At 37.9% G+C, this 16,503-nt stretch overlaps 1 protein-coding gene across 1 annotated transcript in view; it reads right to left on the bottom strand.

The window, feature by feature from the left end:
* The window catches only part of LMBRD1 (LMBR1 domain containing 1), an 80,154-nt gene that overhangs the window by 61,735 nt on the left and 1,916 nt on the right, over positions 1-16,503 (bottom strand). Inside the window, exon 3 of the mRNA XM_055714271.1 lies at positions 7,932-7,992. Within this exon, the coding sequence (XP_055570246.1) occupies positions 7,932-7,992 (61 nt within the window). The remainder of the gene's footprint in view (positions 1-7,931; positions 7,993-16,503) is intronic.

Here is a 16,503-nt window from a genome sequence, read left to right as displayed (position 1 = left end):
TTTCCTTTTCCACATCCAATGGCTTGTAGGATAACAATGTTTATGATATTGTTTTAAAATTAAAATCAAGTGAATTAAAATCAATTGTTTTAAAATTAAAATCAAGCTTACGTGCAAGTCTAAGCAGCTCTATATATAATATTGCACAAAGCTCTCAAAACCCTAAGTTTCATACCTTTGAAGTTAACATCTATAAGCTTCTCTTAATTGTCAATTTTAAACAAAAAAAATTACTACCCAGATTAGCCTTACCAAAAGGTTAAATAACAGTACTTCCTGTGAAGTCAGTTCACTCAACTGAATCCAAGTTCTTGCCAGGAATTTATCAAATTACGAAAAAATCCATACTGGTTCTCCTGCTGACATGACATATTGTTAAACAATAGGGAAGAGTTTAGCCTAGATTTTTTCAATATGATGGAGGAGAGTGTTGAATATTTTGGAAAATAGGGTAAAACAAGGCATGATGAAGGATCAAACCTTTTAGAAATTCCACTAAGCCTGCTTTTGAAGCTTCAAATTACTAACAAGCTGGCTTGATGTATTACCCACTTCCTTTTGTATACTCTTCCCTCAACTATCAATCCAAAACGCTACAACTGCCTTAAAGCTTACTTGGTAGCAATTGAGTTGTTTTTTAGAAAATTACCTGAATAGCCACAGTCAACTCTGAAGGAAAGTCAAGTACAAGAAAATGCCGCTCAACTTCTTGAAAAGAGCGAGAGGTAGCTTCTAGTCTTTATTTCAAAAAGCCAAGCAACATCTCAAAGATATATTTATTTTCAAATTAGCAAGATACAGTAAAAAAGTTTCAAATACTGCTAAACCAATTAAAACTTATCTAAAAGCTGATTAGCAAGCTACATGAAATAGCTACCTAGCCAGCTGCACACTATCTACAGAAGTATGTTACAAAGATTGATTCCCATGATTTAGTCTCATTCCAGATCATATCAAGTTAATGCCCTTCACATAGAACTATCAGCTTAAGCCCTACAATTTCTTAAAAAGGGACTGTACTGGCTATTAAACTAGTGAAAGAATCTAGTAAGGTTTACTTCTGCAAGCCTTTGCTAATAAAGCATCCTTCCATTTCTGCAATTCTCATATTAAGTTTGGAAAAAACATAACAATCCTGTAAAAATCACTGCAGAATGAAAAAGTGGAGTCAGACCAATAGTTTGTCAAGCAAGTAATGTCCTCTCAATGGTGGCAAAAGGAGGAGACATTTAGAAAAAGCATGCAAACCTTCCTGCAGTTTCAGCCTTTAGGACTCCACAGCCAGCCATCACTGCAGCATCCTGTCCTACTCCCTTTTCCTACTCAAAATGAGCCCATTTCAAGTAGGCAAGTGGCATCAAAGAGCTAGCAGAAGACTGATGCTGTTGCAGCACTGATAAGCAACTACAGGATACTCAGAGCAGTAGTAACTGGATATCGAAGATTCGTCTGAACTTGCTCAGGCAGTTACTTCTGTGGAAAAGCTTTCATTTTCACCAACATCTAAAAAATACGATTACATCAATTTTTTATCACATTTGGCTTGATCTTTAGCTAAACTAAATCCCTCAAGCTGAAACTCAGCACATGAAGTATACCACAGGAATTGCTTCTAGATTCAATCTCCTCTACCCCATAATCCATTCTTGACTCTTAAGGAATAAGCAAAAGCCATACTACAGAGCTAGATTGTGTTTCCAAGTTAAAGATTAAATACATGGGTTTTACATGAGTTCAAGACTTCATAAGTACACCTAACATATTCAGGCATAACTGTTTACTTCTGACAATAAGCACTTGAGAAGCAGATCATAAAGCACCTTAGTATTCCACACAAGTAACAAAAGAAAAAACAGAATCTTATTTACTTGACCACAGCACTCAGAGGCTGAAATGCCTTACTCAGTGAGCATTAGGAGGCAAATCATAACTGATCTACAGAGGGATCCCACTTCCCCTTTTCCAGCATTCACCTGTCATATTAAAACTCTTCTTTGCACCAGCTCCAGTGCCTGCTAGACACTGTGCTAGGTCACCTGAACTCATCACACACTGGCAAAGAGCCACCAATTTAGAAATTTTGCAGCACAGGTGGTCAACAACACCTTGGCCTCCATTAAGAAGAACGTCACAACCAAATGAAGGTAATTATTTCCCTTGACTCAATGCAGTCTCACCAGCACTTCAGAATTGGAGTGCCCTGCCTAGTTCTACGCTTCCCAGTACAAGATGCACACATACTGGGGAGTAAAGCAAACAACAACAATGATTAAAGGCTTGAGCATCTGAGGCAGCTGGGACTGTTCAGCCTGGAGAAAAGGCAGCTTTGGCAGGATCTTATCCATGCAAATAAATACTGTGTGGGACTAAAGACTGTGGTAGACTTCTTAGCAGTGCCCAGGGAAAGGATAAAACAGGAATGAGCACAAACTGAAATATAGGAATTTACATTTAAACAAGAACTTTTATTCTGCCTGCAGTCAGAAACTGGAACAGGCTTCTCTAAAAAACAGTAGAGTCTTCATTCTTTGAAATATTCAGAATCCAACTGGAGACTAGCACAAATGAGCTGCTGTGAATAGGGAGCATTATTGAACTAGATTATCTCCAGAGCTCCCTTTCCAACCTCAGCACTTCCGTAAGTCAAAGTTAATTTCTACCGATTTTGAAATCTGAGTTAGCATACCACAAGCATCCACCAAATGCCAACAATGGCTCAAGCAGGGGAGCATAAAGCACGCTAGCATACTGCTGGAAACAGGGCCCCTTCTAGCACAAATATTGCAGTTCCATTTCAAGAGAGTATCTAGCTTTAATACTTAAGTGATACTTCTCACTATTTAAGCTACTGACTACAAGAATTGAGCCAAGTTAATTCCAGGTGCAGCTAAACCTTTGTTTCTGCCAACTCAACCGTGGATGTCAGCAGATCTGTAGAGCTATAATGGTTCTCCTTGGGGGTTCTCTGAAGACCTTGGGAAATCCCCAAGTAGAGACTAATACCTTAAGCCTGTCAGGTTGTCACCGCCACCTGAAGTGCAGAACAATCAACTTCAGTTGCAGTTTTCAGTCCTACAGACATTTGAAGCCATTAATTATTTAATTCCTTCAAATTTGTGCTTTATTGAAAGGACTGAAGCTCTCAGCCAGCGCTGATTTATAACAGATGTTTTGTATTAAAAGCCTTAAGCCTTAATAGTATACTCTGTATCAACTCTGACACAGAATTCGCATACACAAGATTCAGCACGAGACTCGTTCCAGAATTTTCTATCCATCATGAATGGTCTGTTGGCACTTGGTCCTTAAGTTCACCTGAAATGTGCTTTCTAGAAGTTACAGGCTTTCAACGCATTTCAAAAACAAAGTTTAATATTACTAATTGAGGGTAACTTTATTTAAATGTAGTAGCATAAATCAGCTCTGCTATTTGCTCTGTTGCAAAACCTTGTTACCACAGTAATTTTTTAGGACTAAACAAAGAAGAAAAAAACTTGAAAACAGCTTTGTATTTACTTTTTCCCAAGCAAAATCATTCTAAGATAGACCTTTACATTCATCCATCACATGAAGTCTTAAAAACTGCTTGTGAGAATTTTTTAGTTAGAACATTAAGTTTATAGCTCACACAGTTAAAGTAGTAAAACTTGTTCTTCCTATTATACTACAAAGGAAACTTTAAAAGATTTGGCAAAGTTCCTATCAACAAGACAGGAGACTTAGCTGGTTTTGGAATTTTATTTTTCAGAAATTATGAAAAAGCAAGAGCAGCAGCTTTCATGAGCTCGTAGAAGTTAGTTATCCAGGGGCTTGTTGTTCTGCCCACTAAAGGGCCTGATTATTCCCTGGAAAGCTAACCTTCAGCCTCAAAGGTCTTGCAGCAGCAAACAGCCAGTCAACTAAGTAACAAAGATACTCCCTTACCTGTAAATCCCCTGTGGCATGACAGACTGCCTTGGCTTTCATTATTGCACTTTGGTGGACTTTGGTTTTAACTCGGGGACTGCTCTTTTCTCTGGTTCAGAGGTCCAACTTCAGTTTCAAAATGTTTTTCTGGGTCATATCAGAAGCTTGAAGCACTACCACTGGAAGACTGCTTCACTGTATTGCCAGCATAACAATGGTTCCTGCCCCAGAGTCTACACAATCTTCAGCAAAAATTCCTTGGAAAGGTTGGTTTGTTTTAAAGATGTTTCTCAGACAGCAATTCCTCTCAAGTCAAAACAACTAATTTTCTGCTGTTTTGCACCATATCAATACAAAGACAACTTTTCTATGAGAAAGTTAGGCCTGGTAATACTCTTCAATAAATTACAGCAATGGTCCCTTCATTATGTTTTGGCATTTTTTTTCTAGTAGTATTCAAGAGCAAACTAGGAAATACAAAGAATAGCAAAATGCAGTAGCTAAGAGGAGCCAAAGTATCTTCAAGTAGGAAGACTGCAAGTAAAGTATCCAAGATCAACATAGTTCTTCATCTCCCTTTTAAAGGCTACAGGAGGCTCAAGAATATATTGTATTATCAGAATTCTCTTCCAACACATAAAACTTCTGCTCTTCCAGACAGTATCATATACTGGTGCATCACATAACAGCAATACCAGTAAATTGCTTAAAATGATGCTTTATTATACATTCCTTCACTTCTGCTGAGAAGTCACAAGCTACTTCAGAAAGTCTAAGATGAGTGTTTCTTCCCAAATGTATTATTCTCACATCTAACTAAAAACTTTTTAAAACAATTTTTCATCAAGACTGCAAGAACAGACATCTTTTCCTCAGTGAAAGTTAAGGAATACAAAACAGGAGTGAATTTCAAGTCAGACACTTGTTTGAAACAGGACACTTAAAGCAGTTCATCACAGTGTCAATACTACAACAAACTTTCAATTTATGTTCTGGCAAATTGCTTCTTTTTTAAAAAAAAAACCCACGCTTATTAGGAGAATGTTTCTATAGATGTAACTCCACAATATTAGTCAAGTACAGATATGCAAGTCTTCCACAGTATTTGGCATGTCTTCCCCTAGGACCAGACCATGAGAACATGTAGCTGCATTTGACTTCTGCCTACTAATTCCTAGAAGCCCAAGGTGCTTGTGTCAATGAGTCAGTATCAAACACTTGCAGTAAGCAGACAGAAGTCCATGCAGAAATTATCCAATTTATACCAAGTACTATTTTGAATGAATGCTTACTCAGGATACACCAGACAATAATTACTGCTGACCTAAGAAAATGCTTCTGTAAGAAAAAATAAACAGAAAATTGGAAGTTTAGCACAGACTTTAAAGCACACTCAAAGAAATCCCTGTAGAATTTACCAGACAGTCCTTGCTAGACTATAGTTGGGAGACACTTAACACATGCAGGTCAAGAGATCTTAGCCTACCTCACAGGAAGACTGGTATCTACTGTCATCCTTTCACAAGTCGCAAAAAACTTCACCAAAGGACACTGAACATCAAGCTCACTCCAATAAGTGGGATTTACTTACTAGAGGAAGAGCTACAGAACACAGCTCCAGGCTACTGTCAATTGTTTCAGCTTGATTCTTTGTGGTACAGAGGAGACTGTTGGACAGTTTCCAATTATAACCCTTTCTGAAAAGGTTTTTCCTTCCCAACACAAGCTGACATGCTGTTTTAGAGCATCTGCCAAGCACTGATCATTCTAGCACTGGCAGATACATTCACCACAGTTGTGTTTTATGAGAATTAACACACTAAGCCACTATGGCTTCAAAGTGATCAGTAGACTGGTTTCCTAAATAAAGCTTTTAGGCTGCTGAAGTCCCACTTCAAAATACAGTTCTTTCAAGCTTCATTCTGAAAGTTACCTCATTTATCATTCTACCAGTACAAAGCCACTCTACTTTATATGCCTAGCCAAGAAATCAGCTGGGTATGAGAGCATCGTTCATGGGGACTAACAACTTGGGGCTGGGGGGGGGGGGGGGGGGGGAGGGGGCACTTTTCTATATTTAGTGACAGCTTTTCCAGTACATTGCAAACCAGATAGTAATCCTTAACTACAACATCAGTTAAAGCACTGCCTCCAAAATTCTTGCTACAATTAGAAGTTACTTGGTTTGAAAGACAGTGACCTAAGCACCCATTATTCATACTGTAAGTTGCCAATACAGCTACAGGAGGCAAGTAAGAGCTATATAGTTAATGCTGCATTTTCAGGAGAGATAAGGACATGAATACCTGTACTGTCTTAAGTACCAAGGAAGATTTCAGTTCTGCTCATTCTGTTTATTTAAAATAACTGAAAACAAAAAGCTATGCCAAGACCAAATACTTATATAAGAAGGTATGAAGAGAAAAAAAGGAATAGTATTATGCAAGACTGGAAAAGTTGTTTAACTTATTCCTTCTCAGCTTTCATGTCACTATGCTGTGCAATGGCAGCAGGGGACCGAACCTGATGATGCAGGAGAGGCATTAAGTTGTGTTTTTATACAGGAATGATAGAGACTTCTGAAAGAGAGGTTACCTATTACTGTTCGCTTCAGTCTATCTCTTGTTCTAAAAACATGCATCAAATCCTCAAATTAAGATCACTAAAGAAAAATAATTTTAAAACCATCTATAAGTCTCTACCACCATCTGGAGGATATGCTATGAAATAAAATATTAGTCCTACAAATTTTCAAGTAGACCTGTCAAGATGAGCCAAAAACAAAAGCAGTTTTTCAAGTTTAAGGTCAGATCTGCTCCAAAAATTAGTTCAGGATTTACCAAGAGACATCTTGCTTTAAAGAGAGACTCAGTTAGCCTAAAACATCTTATAGAAACGCATCCATCACACAAATCTATAGAAAGTGGTCCACAGAAGAGTTTGAAGACTATCCCACTTAGGAGTTGTGAAATTCTTGGGTTGTTAAACAAGACCTACCAAGAATAGAAAGCAAATGCAAAGCAATTCCACTATCCTATAGCAAAGAATCTTTCTGGAAGATTAACTAGTATGTAAAGAGTTGAAAATAGAGAATTTCCTTACTACTTTTGGCTTTAGGCTTCACTTAGCAACAGAAACTAGAATGTGCAGTTTTGTGGTATTACTGGCAGGCAGTAAGTATTCTGTAACTTAAAAAAAAAGTCTACTACTTAGAACCAATTATTTCCTGATCTAAAAATATATATATATATATATTCAAAAGAGCCAACCCCACAGTATTCCAAGAGGAAAAAAAACAACAAAAACACACCAAGGCTTCAGAAGTGTGACCAAAAGCAGGCAACTACCTCTGAGTTTGTATCACTGACCAAGGCAGGCATTTCACTCCAACTGAGATAAGCATCACTCCTCTACAGCTACCCCAACACATATTCATCAGTAGTAGAATTTTTCATAAGTTCCATAAGGACAACTAAAACTGATATAGAACTGGAGAGGTTTTGTGAGCAGTTATTTTATTATATTTCAGTTAAATTTTTGCTTCAGTTCTGTTGAGGATTACCACTCAAATCAACTCCTTCATGGTCCTTCACAGCAGCTGTTACTTTGAATACGGTAGTTGCTGAATGTGAACACTTAAGACACAAGTGTTGCAACTAACTTTATACACAGTAGACAGGTTTCACACTGCTGCATATGTTAACTACCATAAAAGTTACAGCAAAACCACGTATCTCCCTAAGTGGCCCTCTGAATACACACAGAGGAAACATGTTAACAGTAAATTATATGACAGAAGCCATTAACATTTTCAAGAATTGGTCTTCCATATACTTGCACTTCTGGGGGGGGGTCTTGAATGTAAAAAAAAAAAAAAAAAGTAGTAAATTCACTGAAGGGCACTAAGAATAATGTTTAACCAAAAGGGCATAACCCAGTACAACCACTAAAAACTTCATGCCTTCACTTAAAGGTCCTATTAATTGAAAAAATATAATCAAAAGTTAGAAGTTAAAAATACTTACTGTAATATCCATAAAGTACAGTGTCTTCAATTTGTCTTGAAACATTAGCATCAGCCCAATCCTAGCAATAAAGGATAGAAGCATTCAACACAAATGAAACAAAGGAACAGTTCATTCAATAGCGTTCTTCTATTACTGAAAAAACTGCTTATATGAAATGCCTACGGAAAAGCATTAAGCACCTAGTTCACCCATTTTAAGTGCTGAACTTAAGTTAGAACTAATTCACCTAACAAAGACAATTAAGGAGTGTGCTGCATTTCAGGGGAAAGACACTGCACTGATCCCTGCTGCTTGTACTCACTTTGGCTGTTAGCCGTGTATTTAAAGCTTTATTATTTTCCCCCCAGATTAAGAATTCTTAGTTACTACACATTACATTTGCAACACACAACTGAAATATAATTTTAGTGAATATCATTTCTAGCAGCTAACAATTTTTCTTCTATACTTAGTATTTAAGTGGCACTCAAAACAACTGTCTTTACTAAACTTTTTTTTCTACATATCAGACAAAGCAGCTACCGAGTCTGAAGCTCAGCCTGAACAGTTCTTCAAAATATTTTGTAAGACAACTGGATATATGGTTATTTGCAGTTCTAGCCCTTTTTTCTGGGCTCTGAGCATTGCAGTTGACACTAAGCTTCAAAGTCAAGTCCTTGCAGGGACATAGCTGTCCTCAGGATGAGTCTTCTACAAAACCTAACATAATGGTAGGCTTGGAAGCAGCGTGGTACTTTAAAAAAAGACTGCACAGACAACTAAGTTGTATGAGTCGCTCAGCACAGTAGTTGGATGCATTGGATTTAATTTTATAATTAACACATTTACATCTGCTTTGCAACTCTTTAGAAAATATGCACGTGCAAAGCATTAGTGGAGGGACCCAATCAAGTCAAGGATCCACTCATTTTGAAGTCAATACCTCTCAATCAAAAAAGCATTAGTTTCACATCAGTAAGGCTGACACTGAGAATTGCTAAAAAAGCAGCCCCAAAATCCCACTTGAGGCCAATATCCACATTACTGAATGTCAGTCACACACAAACTGGAATTTAGAGACACCTTCTAAAAAGATGACACAGAATCAAGGTAAAAATGTTTTCTGGATGAAACTCAATAGATAGGGCAGAGTCAAATTTGATCAACAGAATTTACTTTGTTAGGCTTCCAAATCGGGAAGAAATTCATTCTGTACAGATGGCCCTTTCTAAGGTATCAAACATCTATTTTTCAAGCCTAAATATGAATAGCATATAAAGATCCATATTCTTCTGAAAACCTCTACAGTACTTCACTTCCTGTTAACTTCTCTACTTGGCAGCACTACAAGAGAATCACTTATTAAAGAACACAAATACATGGAGATAGATATTAAAAAAATGCAGTTCTAAAGAATTACTGGCTACAGAGCACTAGTAGGTGTAAATGACTGGGCATATAGGAAGAAGCATAGGACAGTTTCATACAGGGAAGATTTTACAGACCAGAAAGAACATCAAGTAGTTTTGGCAGCTCTCTAGTGTGTTGTGTAATTCCCGCAGTATCTTTATAACAGGGTCTCTTAAGATAATCATTGAATGCTTTGGGTTGAAAGGGACCTTCAAAGATCAGATAGTCCAACCCCCCTACCACAGGCAGGGTCATCTAGATCAGGTTGCTAAAAGCTCTGTCCAGCCTGACCTTGAACACTTCCAGCAATGGGTCATCCACAACTCCTCTGGGTAACCTGTTACATAGTCTCGCGACAAAACCACGCCTTCATGTCCAATGTAAATCTACCTTATTTCAGTTTAAATCTATTGCCCCTTGTCCTGTCACTACAGGCTCTGGTCAAAAGCATTTCTCCATCTTTCTTATAAGCCCTCTTCGTATATTGAAGGATTGCAATAAGGTCTCCCTGGAGCCTTCTCCAGACTGAACAACCCCAACTCTCTCAGTCTCTCTTCATGAGAGGTACTCCAGCCCTCCGGCCATTTTTGTGGCCCTGCTCTAACAACTCTGGCTTGTACTGTGGGCCACAGAGCTGGACACAGTACACAGTGCATGATATACACAGGACTTCGATCACAGAACAGCTATGACTAAAATCTGTGTATACAGACACAACAGTACTTGGACACGAGATTGGCAAATAGCTTTTTATAGTGCTCAGTTGTAGCTTACAAACTTATTTTTATTACTTATCCACCCAATTTAAGCCATCATCTCCTTCTTCAGAAGTATAAGCCTTTACTTTAGTTTGACCAAGACTTGCATTACATGAATGCTCAAGTTAGCTTCAGAAAAAAATAGTATCCTAAATCAGTAACTTTTTTCTACTTGATACTACACATACTAGCAGAGCTTAGACACTAACTGCATCCAGTCTTGAGTTTCTGGCCTAAGCACCGAATATCTTTACATAATACCAAGGGGCAGACTTTTCCTGAAGTCCCTATCCAAAAATCATACTAATCAAGAAGCCACAACTCTTGAGAGATATTAGTAGAGTAACATATCTCAAATCTTTCCACAGAACTGCAGGAGATGCATGTATACATGTTAAGATTCAGATCCTAAAGCTCCAAATGTAACAGCATTGATATGCCTTATTTGAACAGTAAAAGCCTATCTTTCAGAACTGCATTACTCCATCCTGGGGATACACTCAGAGAATAGAAGGGAAATACAACTGCAGCTATGTTGGTAACTGCAACTAGCCAGAAGGCTCAAGTCAAATTCTTGCCCCCAGTCCCTTTCTTCTCCTTGAGAGGAACTATTGGTTTATGGAAACTAAATGTTTTGTAACATGATGGTTGGCAGACAAACTCAGGGATTGAATCCAGAGGTCTAAACCCATCTGTACAGCTTGAACATATTCCAGAATTGTTCAAGTCTTGTGGGATCCAACCTTTGTGTAGTCAAGATCAAGAAAGTAGTTATCCAGGAACAAAATTCTTCACAAGCTAGCTATTGGAGCCACCCAGCATTACTGAATAGGTGAAGAAAGATCCAGTACTGTCAAAGCTCCTTCCAATTTCCATGCGCAGGCTTTTTTCAAACTGGTAAACTAAACACCTTTCAGTTGTTGTAAAATGCATGCAATGGTACAGAGCATATGAAAAAGGGAAGTGAGCATACTCCTTAAGGACTACACACAATAAGACTTTTAAAAGTTTAAGACTTGCTTTATCAGTTCTTTCAGAACTGCCTAAACTCTCATGGAATATGGGCTTGATGACATACCATACACTTCATTTTTCCTTGCATCTCAGAAAATCAGCACCATCTTCCATCATATTACTATATTATAACTTCCAGCAGGCCACTTGACATTAAATTTTTGATGTTCACTGTCCAAAATAAATGATTACCATCCAACTGGAATTTGAGTAGAAAAGTACACATGCATTTTGTCATCTAATCAACAACAACAATAAAAGGATGAAAAATATTTTAGCAGAAGGGACAGAAACAAGACCTTAAGTGTCCGCAGGTACACAATAAGCCCAGTCTTTGAAGACTGTGAGGCTTAAGCCCAACAGCATTTCAACTGAAACATTTCTAGGCATTTGTATGAAAACAAACACAGAACATTGATGTGTTTAAATTGCCTAGTGTTAAAAGTTAAGGAAATGCATTGCTTTAGTTACGCTTAAGGGAAAAGAAAGACTTAACTGAACAGGTGGCACTATTTACTTCCAAGTAAGTGTTTGAAAAGGTCTCTCCCATGAGCAATGGAGACATCCAAAACCCACACCAACCAAGAATATGCAAGAAGAGCAACAGTAAGACCTGAAGTTTAAGTGGCACAGCTGTTTTACAGAAGATTTAGCTAGCAATTGAAACTGAACAGGTTAACTGCCAAAAAGCTGCCTCTCCTCCAACACCAGAAATGCATTAATAACACTCAAAGTTCTACATCTGTATCCTGTTATAAAACATTGTAATTTCTTTTCATTTTGTTGCTCAAATTAAGTTGTGTACAGGACTATAGTAATAGTAGGAAACGTACCTTACAGCATATTAAGATATTGAGATATCTTGCATCTTACATCTTTTAATGTAAAGATGTATGCATCACCATTGTCTATGTGCCTGAATTTATAAACTCTGCACAAGAAGAATCTGTAATGCAAGCCAATTTAATAGTATATCATATCTATTATGTCAGCTGAAGCCCCACATTTACACAAACTAAGGAGGTAAAAATCCTTATTCTAATTGGCAAATTATCCATATGCACACATCAGCAACTCAAAAGCAATAACCAGTTCACCTGAGCTGTTTCAAAAGCTAGTGACAGCAGCACTGTCTTGTCAAAAGCAAGAAGCACTGCTACCTAGTGTCAGAGTTGACACCCTCAGCAGCAGCACTGATATTTCAGGTAGATAGGTATATGAATTTACTGAATGAGAACATCCAGGACTCAGTCGAGAGCTCATCTGGACAGCCTCTAGATCTAGTCTGTTTTCTTCTCCATTCATTATGGCCTAAGATTACAATATATACAGGAAACACCTCAGAAGCACAGTAGGTTAGGAAGGTGAGAATTCATTACTGCCTTCAACAGTGGTTTAAGATGTGAAAATGTGACCACAAATCTTTTTCAGATCTGCAGAATTCATGTACTCTGAACTACTCTACTGTACTCCATTTTGTTCCATGCAGTTTAGCAAGCATACATCCTATTACCTTTAAAATACCTGTAACAATGCACTGTATCAATAGATAAAGAAATCAACAAGTATGTTCACCTACATTAGGCTACTATTCTTAAGTATTCCTTAACACAAGCCATGAAGCATTCAGGAAACTGAAATACATTTACAAGTGTAAGAAGTAAATAGATTAGTAAAATGTTGTTATGTAAATAAGAATATAAAAAGGCAGTTTAAGACACTTATAGTTTACCTGAATGCTAAAACCAAAGCAAAGCTCCCTCAAAAGATTTATTTTATAATTGTGATTAAGCTACGAAGAACACTTGCCTCTCCCAGTAATCACTAAGCAGAGTCTTCCTTCTCCCCATAACTGTATCCAGTTAGCGACTTACGTTAACATACTTCAACAGAACAGTACTATTCAAATGGTACAGAAAACTTCCCCAAACAAAAGCCATACAAGCTAATGTGACATTTCTGACCTTCCCCACTTTTTGGTGAGGGAATAGCCATGAATTTCATTCTTTTGTCCCTGTTAAAGGGGACATTTCTACTGTCACTGCTGGACCCTGCAAGAATTTCATGAGTACCCAGTGAAGAGGGCTCCCACTCTCCACAGGTGTACCTTGGTAGAGCTTCAAGTGCTGTAACAGTCCAGATTTCAGTATTCATTAATATAATCAAATGTAGATGAAGCAGTCATTGTGCTGATTAGCCTCTCCCAACACAGCCAACAAAAGAAAGACACAGTAGTAAAGACTGAAGAGTGGGTCACAGCATGTTTAGATAAAGAAATTTCATGTTCAGGTCTTGGATCTTCCAGCCTGTTACCTCCAAAACATGGCAGAGCCAGGATTTTGACAGCCAGATGGAAGGTAACATCCAGAAACAGGCATACCTCAGCCACATCTGGCTCCCATGAATATTTTGGCCAAGTACTGTTACTTCACAAGTAGCAATCCCTACTCAGGACAGGAAGCATGGTCTCAGTTGATGATGATTTCTCAGCTAACACCATTCTAGAATAAAGAAATCTGACATTTATAAATGGTTCTGTATTCTGAGCAACCACATAATGAGCTTCCCCCAAGAAGAAAACAGTCTTAATAGAATGGTCTGCAAAAAGGATCTCCCATTAAGCAGATGCTACTCCCTGAATCCTTAAGGGCACAACAGGCTTTTAACTTTTCAGACAGACACCCAAGGTTTGTGAGGTATTCAAACCAGGCTGAAAAAAATGCCACTGGCTTTTAGCTTCATATAGTAGCAAGTATCTGTACATTAAAAAAAAAAAAAAAAAAATATCACACCGTCTCCCCTGCCTTCTGCTGCAACAAGAACAGATTTAAAAAGACAGCTTGGTGATGATAACATCATTGTGTCGAGCAGCGTTCCTGTCACAAGACCACATCAGCTATGTTTTATGTTTATCAGACTTGTAGGTCAGACCCAGAGGTCTTGGGCTCCAGCAGCAATCTTAAGTCTTTAAGCAAAGGTGAGGTTTTCTGTTCTAAAGTGCTTGTCATAAATCAAACAAGCTTTCAGAACAAACAGATCAGATCCAGCTGGATGCGTTTGAAGTCCATTGCATAAACTAAAGCACTGTCAATGAAAATAGTCAAAACCTTCAAGATAAGTGGTGCTGGTGAGTATTATCAGGAATTTTCTTACAAGGTACTGAAGTTCTTTTGATTAGTACTAGAACCAAAAGCATGCTTTCCTACTTAACAGCACTATGAATCAAAGTAATCCCAGCCTCTAGAAAAAGTGTTGTCACAATGAATTCTATTTGTACATAATAGCCACTCAGGTCCATGTATCACTGCTCCATTCCTAAGGGACTACACAACTACCACACATACAACTTCTATACCAAAACGGCTCAATTCACTCCCTACAGAAGCCTTAGGACCATATTTGATAAATCTCACAAAATATGGCAAGGCAACAGATGCAAAATGCCACAAGCCACTTCTTTACAGTAAAGAAAACCTTAACTGTATTATTTAAACAGTATATTAAGTTTAACAGTCCTGTGGAAATGGATTAAACCTCAGATTTAACAAAGGCTGACCAAGGTATAGTAAGCAGCCCCTGTCAAGGAAGACACCTGAAAACACATGATGTAAAGAAGGCCTACACAACACTATTTGAAGTGTTTCTGTATCCAGAAAGCAGAATCATTTTGACAGCCTTCAGAGAATGGTGATCTCCCTGGGTACTACACTTCAGACAATTAAACCAATTCTTGTAGCCAGGACACATACCTTCACCTGCCACCAAACACACAATTCACAACGAGAACTTTGACCCATCACACTGTGCCTTCAGTTTAACCTCTGCTATTTTAGCATGCTTCTCCAAGTTTGCTGGAAGTTTGTTCAGAGAAAAGCCTCAAGAACATCTACAAGTTTACTAACAGGGTCAGACACATTATAAAGTAATTGGAAGTCCACATATATTACCTCTTCCTTTTAAGTCGATTATCTTTGACTTTTTTATCTCTGATAACTGGGAATTACAGTTGGGAGGTGAAGAGTACATATAGCAAAAGAAAATTGTTTACCTAGGACCTGGGTAACTGCCACTACTCTTTTGGTATATGTCTGAAATCATCCAGTTGGAAGTTTTTTTGATGAACTAATGATATATCTACAGAGAATATTATCTACATCTGCTACCTGGATCTGCCTCAAAAATTCACTGAGAAGAGTCTAATGAGGATTTGACTCACTCTGACCACCCAAAATAACAAAGGATTCTTGCCCATGTCATGGTCCTTCAGACCCCAGTACCAGTTGTAGGGGCTTGGTTTGAAGGAATGATGCAGAGCAACGGCAGTAGCCTCTTGGAAATATTCTGAACCAAATCCAGTCCTACTTGTGAAGCAGTAGCAGAAAAGCACATGTTGACCAGGACAGTGTCAAGAGCTTTAACAATTCATGAAGTCCTTATGTTAAGATGCTGTCAGCCTCTTAACTTGACATTACTCCTAAACTGAAATTACCAAATCAATAAAGCTCTGTGTTTAGTTACAGGTGTAAGCGTTCTAACTGACTTCAGATGTACTCAACTTTTATGAGGAAAGCCATGTTAATATTTCTATATCCCAACTTCAACACTTGTGTTAGATCAAACATATTAATATCAGAAGATCTCATGTCATTATTGCAAAACTAGAAACTCATTTAGCTGAGCCTTAAAAGAGAAAGAAGAATTCTTCTGCAAGGCAATATAGAACAATTTTATTTCAACAGGTCAACATTAGGAACTAAGCAGAACCAAGCACCCTCAGAACCACAGGGAAAAAGGTACTTTGAAGAAATAAAAGCTTTACCACAAGCATGAGAGCTTACTTTTGGGTATAATTTTTAAACAGAAGCTACCCACGCCATCACACCACAGCATGTGGCCATTAAGAAAGAAATCTAGCTCAAGAAAAACAGTATTTTGAGAAATCTTCCTTCTATTAATCATACTTCCTTGAATAAGACTGTAGTGAGTGCATGACCACATCTGACCTCCTACTCTCCTGAAAGGCTTGTTTCTCAAATCAGAGGATGCATACATTAACAGCAGGTCTCCTTTGCAACACAAAATTCTGCTCAGTGCCCCGCAAAAGTACGTTTTTCAGATGGGCCCAGTTAAAGCATTATTTCTCTATCTACCGAAGCTCAATATATTTCTAAATACTCAGTATTCTCATTGAACTGCTAGTATTGTGAAATATGAAAGGTCTCTTCCATCTTTTCTACCCATTTTAACTCCAAACAAAGTCTGAAGACACAAATTTTTAACAATAACATGGAACAATAGCTTAAATTATTCTGCACTGCCATTAAGCAATAAATATGATAAAAATCACATCACAGTTCAATTCTAAAGGCTTCTTATGACTTGCATTTACACGAGCACCAGCCAAAAGG

The sequence above is a fragment of the Falco cherrug genome, chromosome 6 (assembly GCF_023634085.1).
Source record: "Falco cherrug isolate bFalChe1 chromosome 6, bFalChe1.pri, whole genome shotgun sequence".
NCBI lineage: Eukaryota > Metazoa > Chordata > Aves > Falconiformes > Falconidae > Falco > Falco cherrug.
Note: the sequence above shows the minus strand (reverse complement) of the source record. Positions and strands in the feature narration are given on the sequence as shown.